Source organism: Paralichthys olivaceus, chromosome 2, assembly GCF_024713975.1.
Source record: "Paralichthys olivaceus isolate ysfri-2021 chromosome 2, ASM2471397v2, whole genome shotgun sequence".
Lineage (NCBI taxonomy): Eukaryota > Metazoa > Chordata > Actinopteri > Pleuronectiformes > Paralichthyidae > Paralichthys > Paralichthys olivaceus.
The window spans coordinates 18797017-18810580 of NC_091094.1; the positions used below are offsets into that span (position 1 = coordinate 18797017).

The following is a 13564-nucleotide window of genomic DNA, read 5'->3' on the forward strand; positions in this document are numbered from 1 at the left end:
CTCTCTTGTTTATTTGTGGAAGCCTCTCTAATCTCTGCAGAGTGTACAGGTGGAGTATATCTGTCTTCTTGTGGCAACATACCCTATGACTCTGTAAACAACTCTCAGTTTAAAATTCACCTCTTTTAATCCCATCTTCTCCCCTTTGTTGACTACTGCCTCTGAAAAAAAAATTAATCCGCCTCCGTCCGAGTGTGGAGCGTGAAGCAACCCCTCCCGCAAAATCCTGACATCAGGCCTTCTCCTGGAGGGTGTTCAGACAAGCATTCAAATACAAACACAGATTTAGTCACACACCTGCGTGTATGCAAGCTTACACACACACACACGCACACACACAGCACACGTGCACCTACACTAATCCCCTGCATGAGCCGTTCCAACACCCCCTAAACCTTGCTTCCCCCCCCCGTCCCTCCACATTGGGCTTTTGTCCCCACGGGTGCAAATGACTGGGAAGAGCTGAGAATGTGTGTGCCAGTGATAGTGTTACCACCTCTCTGGTGTCATGAGAGCTGTTTCTCAGGGTCTGTTCTGTCAATAGACACAAAAAACATGTTGATACACACAAGACACAGCCCTGCAGTCCCCCATCGTGAACAGGATAAGCTACACCTGCCAGTCTAAACACTTCCCTCTCACGTCCACTGTCCTCATTATCCCCATGTTCCCTTGTTTGACTTGTAAGACAAGAGACATGACAGTTTGTTTAGTAACATCTGGTGCAACATCCCTCGCATTACTATCAAACTGCCCATGATTTTTACATAAAACAGTGTTTGTTTAGTTTGGATTTGTGTGTTTTATATGAGAGACATTCAAGGGATACTTTGGTCAGGATCAGAAATGTGAAAAAGGTTTCCTTTCAGAAGAATCTCTCCAGAGCACTTGGTTTACTTCATAGGTTGTTTTTAAATGTTGGACAGCAGACAGAATATTTAAACTGTTTTTCCATGTCTTACTAAACAGTATGTATTTGCAAAGCATTGTTATATTGCATTAAAGAAACACTAAGCAACTTTTTAAACTTAAAAAGCAGCTTCAAAACCAGTTGGTTCACAGACTTGAAATAGAGAGAACATTTAATTGCATCAGAACCAGCAAGCTCATGAGTAATGCTGAACTGTAGATAAAAAATAATAATACTTAGAAGTCATTAAAAACTGTGGTTATCCCTTATTATCAGTGAGGAAACTTTTAAAATATCAGGAATTCAGTGTTTGGTATATTTGTTACAGTGGCAGCTCTGCTGGTTCAGGAAGCTGGGGATCATGGGTAATCTCCACCATTTCTGTTTCAGTTCAGTGAGTGGGACTACACAGTCAGAGCTCCGGTCAACAGATTGCTAGGTTGGTTTTCTCTCTACATGAGAACCACTTATTTGGTCAGACATGGAGCCCAACTGATTTAATCGCCACATGTGCCTGTAGAGGGCACTGCCACTCACTAAACGTTATATACTTGTGTGCTTTAAATAACAAGAAACATGGATGGGTGTTGCTTCCTGTCAGAATTTTGTGGAGCATCTGTTACTAAGGATATTATATATTATAGCCCATTCTTAACTTAAAAGCCAAGCAGGTAACCTTTGCAGACATCTCCTCCTTGGATACGAGTTTATAAATTAAAATGGATGTTTTGCCAGTGGATATATTGTTTACATTTTCAATCAGGTAGTTAATATGCAGTACATTCACTCCTTTTGCTGACTTCTCTTAATTTTTGTAGGTACACAATAGAAAAAACAAAGTGAGAAGCAAGAACTATGAGTGAGAAGATCCCCCACTGGCTTTACACCATACCCACATTACGAAAGACGTTTATAGACAGGACCTACGGAGTTTACCTGCAGTTTGCCTTTCACACATACACAACACAGTGGGGGGTTCTCTGCACAGAAGCATTCACAACAGCATCAAATCCTCTGCATTATTCAGGTGAGAGGTGGTGCAGCAGACAGAGGCAGGATCTGACGTATTAACTCCGCTGCAGAGATCTTGTGATCATGTTTACAGCACCCCGACACCGGCACTTATCAACACAAACACTCTTCACACATGCACCCCCTCCGGAGAAAATGCGGAGTTCAGCACATGTCTGAAAGCTACTTAACTGTTTTCCTTTGTTTATCCTCATCCAAGTGGGAGACACTATATCAAGTACTGCCTGACCCCTCAAAACCTTCAGGATAGAACCTTGGTGGGATACACCAATTGTCAGAGAGAGACTCACTTTACCTCTATACCACCTCCTTGCTTCTATCCTTGCTGGTGCCATACTCTCCATGTCCTGCATAATCTAAGGTCCCCATGGGCTTATACCCCTGTGGAGCCTTTTTTATCTTGGCTCGAAAAACTGGATGTCCCACAAGGCAACCACACACTTTCAAGTTTCAGCTCAGCTTTCTTCTGAAGAGTGTACCCACTGAGCCCTTGACCTGGGGCTAAAGGATAAGCCGCTAACATGTGGCTAACTTCTTACCACATGTTCTCAGAGAGCAAGGGAAAGTATTAGCTAACTCTCCATGAATGTGCATGCGGACTTGGTTGAAATTGAAGTATTAATTGGTAATGTTTTAACACTTGGTAGATTAATATATTTTTTAGCAGCCTGTCAGAGGTCTAGAAATCATTTTTGTTCAAATGGTTCATGTTACTGAAATGGAATAAATTTGACATTCAGGATTTGGAGCTACACACATTAGCCCCATGTTAAGGTTTGGTATTTAAGCCTAGTCCACACGTTGGGGATGGGGAGATTTAGTGGGAACAGGAGTCTAATCCTGAATGGGCAGGGATAAAGTCTAACCCAAGGATGTTTGGCATTTGCACTTTGTGAATTACTGTGAAAGTCAAATGGAAAACAAATGCAGAAGACGGGAAGACGAGTACATGGTAGATGGACACAATTGATTTCTCTTTCAATGCACATTGTCTATAGCTATGATTTCTCACATTAAATAGATGTGTAAGTTACTCTGATCTGTACTTTGTTGGCAGATTTAAAGTAGACATATATTTATATACAGATTTAAATTTTAATTTGGGTTATAACCTCAAAATGTTTACATGCTCAGACAACGCATCACTTTCCTAATAATGTCCATTGCTGCAGCTTTTCAGCCTTTACCATTCTTGGTTGTAACTACTCTCTCTTTAAGGCCCTCCTCCCAATAAAGCCCAATCTGCTCTGATTGGCTGTCTAGCCCAATCTTTTGTGATTGGTCAACTGCTTTCATTGCACATACGAAATGTTTGCCTCCACTCGCTAGACAAACTATTAGATGTGCATTATGCAAATGTAGCGCATCGTGATGTCAAAAATGGCCAAAATGTAGGTAACTCCTAAATTGGTTGATTTATTTTATCAGGTGTACAGTTCTGTCTGTAATGACAGAAATTGACATTGACTATGGATATAATAGATAATAACATTTTACTGTTTTTTTTCTTTAATGGAAATTAGAGGATAAAGGGACAGTTTATTATTGTAGAAAATACTAGAAAGTGGTATAAAGGAAAAAGATGTCTATGAAATGATTTGAGTCCTCTCCAGCACCAGACATTAAGATCGGGAAACGTATGTCTGTGGATCAACGATAAGTAAAGAGATATAAACATGACTAGGGGCCACTAAAGGAGTAGGGATTGTGGAGGAGGTTTGTTTTTTATCTCATTTCATCCCATGCTCAATCACTTATGTTATCTGCCTTTCCTATCACCCCATCTATTGGGAAAAAGGAAAAATTAAGCAAGAGCATGTGTATGGCGGTTATCAGTTTGAAATGGGAAGCAATGCTCAGAGGATGTGCACGAGAGGGCGATGATAGACTTTTGCTTGTGTTTGGGACGTTGTGGACAAATTTCTTTTCATATGTTTTGACACAAAACCTGTCAGATGATCATTCCTCTTACAGTGCTGATGATTTTAAACACATTCTTTGCGCTATGGCTCTAAATACTGTACAACCTGTTTTCCATAACTAGGTTTACTCTTGACTTCCTCATCGTCAGTGCACCACCTTCTGAGCAGCTCAGATCATAATGCAATGCAGTTAACATTGTGACCACAGATTACTCCAGTGAAGGTGTGCTGCATGTGACCTTGCCCTCTAGGTATGAGCTCTATCCATGAGCAGTAATTGGGGTTTAAATGCCAGTGTGTACTGCATGAAATAAAATATTATGGAGTACCAGCAGTCCATCAGCATTCAGATTTGTAAGCAGCGCTGTAAAATTTAAAGGTCGCTAATTTAACAAATGTGACATTTAAAATGATGATTTTTACATTTTGCTTATCAGTGCTGGCTTATTAGAGCTTGAATTGAAGCTTAAAAGTCATTTTGGTCCTATTATGCAGATGCAAGCTGTTAATGATGAGATTAAGTGATCTAAAAATAAAATAATGCCTGGATACAAGCTCTCATATCCTAAAAGCAGCATACATCTGAGCCACCTCTTTTATATTCAAAATATGAAGTGAAGTTGAACTTAAGCAGAGCTGTAAAATACCCCTGAATTGATTCTCACCTTTTTTTCCCCTCTTTCCCTGCAGAACTTTGACATCTACAAGGAGTCGGCTGAACAGTACAACCAGTCAGCTACCAAAGCTGAGGCTCACATCAGGTAAGTACTGTGAATGAGCTTCACAACCTCATTTTCTGACTGCCTCAGTACTGTTATGTATTTATGAGACTATCATAGTTAAAATAAGTTTTATGAATACACCTGTAAATTAGTTGAAGCAAAGACTCTTTGAATAACAGAGGGAAACTAAGAGGATGTCCCGAGAACAGGAAGATGTGGACAAAGATCAGTGTGAAGGCTGTTTGCATTATTAGCATGCTTCAAAGTGTACTCTGCACCTCCTACACTCTCTCTCACCGTGTTAGTGGACCAGTGAATTGCCAAAGCATCCATACAATTTTTATTAAATAAGTGCAGCATTGACCTACTTCAAAATGTTCAACTTTTTTTCATGACGTCCTGCAGACTTACACTAAAATAACACAACAGATAAAGTCAACAGATCTCACTCTCTGCTTATTTTTTCTGTTTCTTTGTTCTTTCTGTTTGAGTCCACTACCTTTCCTATTTTTTATCTGTAAATTAGACATAGCAAAAAAAAATGAAGATTTCAAAATACATGACAGTATTCCTCTCTCATTATCTTTCTCCACTATGTTCACTCCAGTGCTCAGAGACACAGCTTGAGTTGTTGAAAGCTGATGAGCATCCTCCACTGTGAATGGGTGCTGGATTTCATGAAAGATGGATATATTCAAGTGGTATTCTGGGACTGTTCCCATTATATTACATCATTATGATTTTGAGATTAACATCCTTTATTTTTTTTTAAATAAGAAACACACCTCTTTATTATATTATTTTTTAATGGCCTAATTCATTCACTCTCCAATTGAATGAACAAATGTATATTCATTAAATCCTGAGATCAATATTTCAGCATATGCCTTTACAGTCTATGGCTTTTTTCTGTGGATGTATGAAGCTTTATCTAATTAGTCTTGCGAGATCAGTCTACTCCCACTGGGATCTGACTACTAAAAAGTGAAAAGGCAATGCCAAGGCTAAAGGAAGGTGATTGGTCTCATTTCGGGTTCAAACGCTATGAAGTCCTCATGGATACACATGACCCATCTTGGTCAGTTTTAGCAACACAAGAACATTTCAGTGAAGTGTCAGTACCAAACCTCTGCACAGATGTGAAACATATCGCCACAGACACTTTGAAATTTCTCTTCACAATACACACTGTATTTATTAGTGTCCATCCCAATTGCTGTATTTGAAACAAAAAGAAAACAACAAAAGCTTTGTTTGACAATCAGATTGTACGACTCCCAGTGGTATTAGTTCTGCTGACACTGGGACAGTGTGACTGTGACACCTACCCTGTGACTCAGAATTTATTATTATTATCAGTGGTGATACTCAACCCCAGTTCAGACGTCACCTCCTGTCAAAAGTGTGGGTGTGAGTTTCATTCAAGATTTAACTAGTACCACACAGGCGTAGCCAGAGTGTGTGTGCTTTGTCAATTTACGTTCCAATAACACCTACTCTCACCCTGTTTGCAGGGAGAGAAAGCCATACAGGCTCCCTGAATCCAATTTAATCAGAAAGCCATTCATTTTCCCTTTTCCCACGTAGGTGGCATTGAGTATCACAAAACTGATGAAAGATGGCTAATTAATTCAGATCTTTTTTTCAGATGTTATTCTCACATGCTCATTCCTCACCTTTTGCTTTTTCATTAACACACAAAGCCTTTGATTTTCTACCCTCTCTCTTTCGTTTCACTGTACACCATTACGATCGGATCCATCTTCTCCGAGCCATATTTTCTCCCTTTGCTCTCAGCTGTGCTGAATTTCATTTTAAATTTGACACATTAAATCCACCTGGTACAAAACAAACAATGGTATAAAAATGAGGAATCTCATTTAAAAATTAATAACAATGAATAATAGAAAAATAATAATAATCATGATTTGTACATTTTAATTGATATTCAAGAATGTGACATCACTAATCATCACTAATCATTTCCTCCATTCACTGTTTAACAGATATTACACATGTAATTGATTATCTGTTGGACAAGAGTAGATTGATTTGAGGTGTGACAGAATTCCCAACAACTTCTTGGGCAGAGACACAAACTCCTGAAAAGAGTTAGTGGCATCATTAGTGAGTTATAGTCTATATACCATGTGGAGGTAACCTCACATCTTCCTGCACATTTACACAGCTCTCAAAAGTACATGTTCAGGGCTTCAACAGAAAAGCTGCTAATTCAGTTTGCACAGGGTGACATCACGGGTTGCGGAAGTGCATTGTGGTTCTGTTGCGTGCTGTACATATTAATATTCAAGTGCAAAGCCAAATCATTAATGTTAACGCAAATACATCAAACGTCAGAGTAAGACTGGAGAGAGGATGCAAAGGCAGCAGGTGAACCTAGTTTGTGTTCATCTGTTTGGGGATTATATTTTCCATTTACTTCCCTTTAGCATTGCCTGACATTCAGCATGGCACGTCAGAAGGAAGCTGGTTATGTTGCGTGTCCCAAGCAGGAAAGTGTGATTGGTTGTTGTTACAATGATAGGGCCAGGATCAGACACTTCCCCCATCAACCATCAATGCATCCATACGTGTGAGTTCTACATGACTGCATGGCATCCTCCTCTCTACAGTGCAAGCAATGTAAAACATAGAAGTAAATGTATAAATGCCATCATTATGATGCAGTCAGTCCAGTGCATTCCGAGAACAGCAAGAGGAAAAACTAGACGCATGATCTTTCTGCTTTGCCCTAATGGACAGTGACCTCATCCAAGACACTGCCACCCTCATGCACCTGCACGGCTGAATTCAGCAGCATTTAATTCAAGTCCAATATTTTGTTTAGATGATAACATTATCAATGATTTGCTGTTGTTCACGGCTGGAAGAGGTTAGAAGATCAATTCCGTTCAAGTTTGCCGAATGAGTAGCATTGCCTTGCTCTATAATGTGTTTCATAAACACCCACAAAGTCATGCACACAAACTTCTACTCCCTTTTCACGTTCTATCTCTGCCACACACAGAGACACACTTTGTATTCAGGCAGCCATGTGCTCATCATGTTCTGTCAGCATTTGGGCAGTGTTTCATTGTGCTGTGTTCATGCTGTCATTTCACACTACACTGACCACCCAGTAATTATTCTATTTACCCACTGCTGAAGGAGGGGGGAGCTGTGTGTGTTTGTGTGTGGGTGTGTGTGTGGGTGTGTGTGTGTGGGGGGGTCATATTGCATCATATTCCTTATTCTTCAAGATATATTCTAACTCAATCGCTCTTAAGTGGAGCCATCTGGCACTATAGTGTCAATATGATCTGTTCATGTAGAATTATATTAACGTTTAAATACTACTTTATAAATGAGGGGTCTATAGTAACTAGGTTAGATGGGACTATAATTTAAGTGGCCAAACCTCCAGATGTATATGTTGGTCACTGATGACTGGTTTTTATCAGTTTCCTTAAATTGCTTTCTTCCCAACTTGTCATAAATGGTTGATTAATGTAAAATTTGTTAGCGTGTTTGGTTTATTTCCTAAATTGGATTTGCTTTTGCTTGTCTTGCCTGTAAATGTTTAAGATTTGTAATTAATTTTGCTTGCATTGTCCCTCCAAAGCAGTTTGACATTATTAAAATGAAATGGACAAAAGCAGGACATCAAATGTTTAACCTTAGTTGAGGTTGCTCACAGTGGGTATTATTTTTAGACATGACCTGCGGAGAGTTGGGTCAGGACTTTACCCGGACTTTGCCTTTCAGACATACACGACAAACTGGTGAACAGTTATACGTGAATCCACCTCTGCAGATTACTTTTAGTCCTTTCCTGTTGTTTATTGAAAGTTACAGAACTGTTCCAGGACAAGCCCCTGCATAGTTAGAGTGTGAAAAGTTGACTCTTACCCATAGACTGTATATCCCAGAGGAGCATATGTTGTCGATAACAAGACAACAACATGGAAGGTCCCTTGGATATGTCCGTTCTTTTCACACACTGGACAGGTCACAATCTCCAAAATATTTTCCTCAAATGGAGACAGTGAGTGGTAAAAAATTGTCTAGTGCCATTTGCTACTTAGCTTGTCAAGATACATGTGGCATTTTAGAGCAGTTCATCCATTAGTCCTGCCTTGGGGTATGGGACTACTCAAATTTCCCCAAATAAAAACCTCACTTAAGAGACCCACAAGATTGCAGCTGAGCTTACCTTAAGATCTAAAAATCCATTAATCCTCTTAAAAAAACCTTGCTACCCTCAAAGTAGCTACAAAATCAGTGAACCTCAGGTGGATGTCTATGTGAAGCTTCACCTTGAAGTAACTGCTGACAGTTTGTGGTTAAAAGCCTACTTTCATGTGGGTTTGTTATATCTGCTCTATTCTTGTGTGCATGGGGGTAGCGTGTCCAATTAGTGAAACAGACAGGTAGCTTACTGTGGGGATCTTTGTGCCCCCCAAAGAAGCAGACTGCAAGTCATTACCAGAGACAGGGCCTGTCTGCACTGTGGTCCAACAAAGATTTCCCATTAAGACAGAGCGCTGCAGTCACTTGCACATGCTGCCTTCTCTGACTGCCTCTTACAACTACAGTATATAAAGAAACACACACTCCAGCAAAAGATAACAATCTCTGGCAGGTCAGATTTACTGGTCTGTGCAGTGGGACAGACAGGTGAAGAATTAGACAAGTGTCTCGTAACAGGACAACAATGGTGTGTAATGTGCACTCTGCCCATTCTGAATCAAGTCCAGACATGATTGTTCTGGGACACAGTGCTTCAACCCTCTTTATGTACAGTCTATGCTTCAACCTAGTATCCTGGTACCACCAAATGACCATTCCAATGCCCATGTTGTTCAGGTAACTAAACAGCACATCATCACATTAACGAAACCATCAAACTGTTTCACCTCTGTAACATAGACCATTTTGTCCTTTATGGGAAATACTTAAATTTGAATGCAGGCCTTTGTTGCATCAAGAAGTACAAACAATCTTCAAATGGTTCAAAATACTGTGTATTTTTAAATTTAGCTTTAACGAAAGTGTGACCAAATTACTTTTTTCTTCATTTATTGGCTCTTCATCCATGTCAGATCAGATTTTAAGGTGCTTTTAATGGCATACATGAAATTCAAAATGGGCTTGTCCTCTCATACCTGTCTGATCTCCTTAAACCTTATATTCAATCCTGTGCTGTGTTCTCAGACTACAGGGCTCATGTCTGTCCCCATCAGGGACATCTGAATGCTGCAGGGCCTTTTTCTGTCAGGTCTCCTTCCACTGGAACAACCCCCGTACTCACATCGGACTGTGTGACTATGTTGAGGCTTTCAAATCCAAACTTAAGATTCAACTGTTTCTTTCATTCTTAACGTTCAGTTAGTGCCTTCTAGTTTCATTATTATTTCAGATTTGAACTGGCAGTATGGTCTCAGTTTCAATTTCAATTAGTTATAACCTGTATACACACTAGAAGAGATTCAAGTAAACTTTCTGAAAACACTGCATCACTTACTCTGTACTGTGTTCTGTTGTTTTTGTTGTTGTTCTTCTTCCTCTTTGCCATTAAAGTACAGTTTAGTTGTCCTCCATATGTCAAGCCCTGTTATAAATTCTATTATGGTTTGGTTCTGTATAAATAAAATTGACTCGACTTGGCTTCATGAAGCCTTTTATCTTGTTGATTCGTATACAATCAGATTTGGTGTTTTTGCCATTATAGTAAAAGGGATGCAGTGATTTTGGACTTTTTTTCTCTCCCGATACTGATTCTGATACCTCACCTCAGGGGAATCTGCCAATACCCTTTGCCTAATCTAATTCCAGTGCTCTCCTCTCTCTCTCTCTCTCTCCCTCTTTCCCTCTCTCTTCCACAGATTTAAATTGCGCACACTACACTGTGTAGAACTCATTGGGCTCATTTTATGTGTCTGCACAGTAACTGAAAGAATAGTAGTGGAAACACTGACGTTTAGAATATGCAATACAATATGCTCCTGGAAAATTAGATTATGTAGTAATAGTAGATTTTAGTTTGCAAAAATATGATCACTATTATATATGATCACTACAATAATGTGATCACTAATCATTACACTGTGTTTAAAGTTTGAAAGACACACAAGAAAAGTTGTTGAAAGAAAAGAACCATAACAAATGAAATTCCACACAAACTGGAATTGAAATTGAGGATGATAAAAACACGAGCAATGGAAAGTGATAGCAGTGAAAGGCTCTTGAGGGGCATGTTTCACCCCACGTCACCCAGGACTCGAATGAGTCGTCCAACCGCTTTCCTGACTGAAAAGTTATCAGCGATGAGATGTCACACGCAAACACACGTGCACATGTGCGCCTTATCTTGTTCATGCACGTCACCTGATTTAATGAAACACTCTCCTTATCCCCTCCCATCTTACTCTGTATTCCCCACAAAGTGAATTTGGTGGGGATCAAATCTGCCAGGAGAACAGAGTGTGAATTGTTCTCCTACACTCCTATCTCCCCTCAGCACTTCAGCTGTCAGCGTATGAAGATACGGGCGGATTTCTGTCTGTCTTCAGCCCACAGCTTGTTGTTCTTTTTTGATTGCTATTCCCATTGGAGACACTGACTTTTATAAGTGTTTTCTGGAGTTGAGATTAAATTGGAAGGTTTTGGGTGCTTTCATATTGTGATGTGAGCGTAGGATCTAAGTCTGATCCATTACTTAGCAAAGGTGGGACAAGTGATTGTTATGACTACCAGAATAATCACAGCGACTGAGTTATATCAGTCCTTCACAGGCTTTATGAACTAAATCGGTAGTTCTGGTTTTATGACTCTGACAGTTGAGATTTCTGTCAGCTGAAATATAATGTTGTGGAAGTTATCCTTATGGTAGCCTCACTAAAGCTTTACAAAGCCTCTAACAATACAGAGATGCATGCTCTGTCATTCCTTTTGATCTCACCCCAGCCATGACATCTTTGATCCGTTCATCTCTTCCTCTCCAGTCAGTGTAATATTTAAAACCAAAAAGTACAATGGCGTGGCTGCTGCTTAAAAAAAAAAAAATCCTTGTCATTATTGATAACTATTCACACACACATACACACACACAAGTACGTGCACACAATACAAGTAACGCCAATTTAGACACATAATTATAAAATGCGATGCCTTTACGATCTCTTTTTTTCTTATTACTGCTTTATTCCCCAATGTCATGCTTTGCAGTTGTGCAAGCTTGAGCTATGTTCATAAAAAAAAAAAAAAAACATTGCCAAGGTGAGAAAAAACAAATGAGAAACTTTAACAATCTGAGCCTAATCATCCCCCTCCCAACTCTGCTTGTCACAGGCAGAAGCATTGTTTTCCTTCTTCTCCCTAAGAAATGTAGCTATCAAACTAGCAGGGGCGGCTAATGTTTTTCTAATAAGAGCTCACCTTTAATTTCAGTCAAACGATGCATTTGGTGCAGATTAGCAGAGGCAATTTTCTGCTTCAGATTCCATTATTAAAACTCTGCTGCTATCAGAAAGTTTCTCTTGTTGAATAGAGAAAATAATTAATTTATTTTTTCTTGAGCTTAGATTAATACCTTGGGGCTATTGTTGCTGTTATCTTTTTCTCTTTGGGAGTAATTCCAAATGCTGACCAGCTTTCAAAGCGCTAAGTCAGACATCAACCAGACATTTGGTTTGAATTAGGGATGGGCATTTCAAGCAAAAATACACAAACAAGTTATGATTTACTAGATTAACATGCAGAGTTTACAATGCACCTCATGGTTTATTTTTTTCTGAAGGACACGGGACCTTTTGATGTCTGTCGAGCTCTTTGGTTCTACATGTTTGTCCTAATTGTTCCAGAAGCTTCTATGTCACAGCACCGTGTTTTACTAATGCTTGGCAGCAACATGTTCTTCTGCTGTTTTTGTTATTTGATGTCACTTGGCACACAGCTTTTAAGTAAATCACCACCAAATTCTTGTGGTAGGAATGTGGCATCTCTAAAAACGATGGAAAATGTTTCGAGACACTTATAGTAGCACAAACTATTTCCTAAAGCAATGACATGAAAATCAAACCTTCACTGTATAAATTATCAGTTTACTAACCTTCTAATCCTTTCTTTTTAATCTCATGTGAGTGTCATGTCCATTTTCATTTGAATGAGACCAGTTCAGCCCCAAATCATCCTGTGTCACAATTATTTTATTTTATTAATAACTGCAGGCAACCTCTCATAAGAGTGACAGCAACTTATTTTAATATGATATAAACGACATCATCTAATGTATATTTTAGTGTAAAGACCTTTTCCCAGCTGAATGACTGTTAGTAAAACATGACACTACGAGAACTAATGTGCAGCTGCCATCCTTAGCACAAAGTAATGTGGCACCACATGATGTGGCGCAGGTACAAAGCAGATATTGATGGTTGCTATGGGTTACTGTTTGTCCATGCTAGCTGTGAGGGTTATTTGTCATTTAATACGTCACTGTCATGTTTCTCTCCCTCGCTCTCTCGCTCTCTCTCTCTCTCCCTCTGCGGTTAACTCCTCTCTTCATGAATATTCTCTCCATCAGTGATGTCTTTAATCCCTACCCTCCACTGCACACACACATAGACACGCATACTCAGTGCAGAGGAATTTCTGTGATAGTTTCTCATATGTACAGTTTATCTTTATGTGCACACACACATAGTTGCTTTGAGGGATGACATGAGGGCAGCTCTCGCTCTGTCTCTCTGTGTGTGCGCATGATTGCATATGTGACTCTCAGGTGGTCAGCATCCCAAAATAAAAAGGCATGTCCCATCATGTCAAGTGAAATCATGCGTCACCTCGTAAAATCAAACACTAATTCTCTCTCTTCTATTCTCTGTCTGGGTCTCTTTTTACAGTTCAGTCTTGAATAGCACCTTTAATATTTATGTGAGATGACAACACATTTATTTTATATTTCAGTGAAGTTGTAT

The 13564-nt window shown here is 39.4% G+C and overlaps 1 protein-coding gene across 2 annotated transcripts in view; it reads left to right on the plus strand.

Annotated features, from left to right (window-relative positions):
• chchd6b (coiled-coil-helix-coiled-coil-helix domain containing 6b) overlaps positions 1-13564 on the plus strand; it is a 57192-nt gene that overhangs the window by 27855 nt on the left and 15773 nt on the right. For both annotated transcript variants that reach the window (XM_020086511.2, XM_069510277.1), the window contains one exon: positions 4555-4625. In XM_020086511.2, the coding sequence (XP_019942070.1) occupies positions 4555-4625 (71 nt within the window). The remainder of the gene's footprint in view (positions 1-4554; positions 4626-13564) is intronic.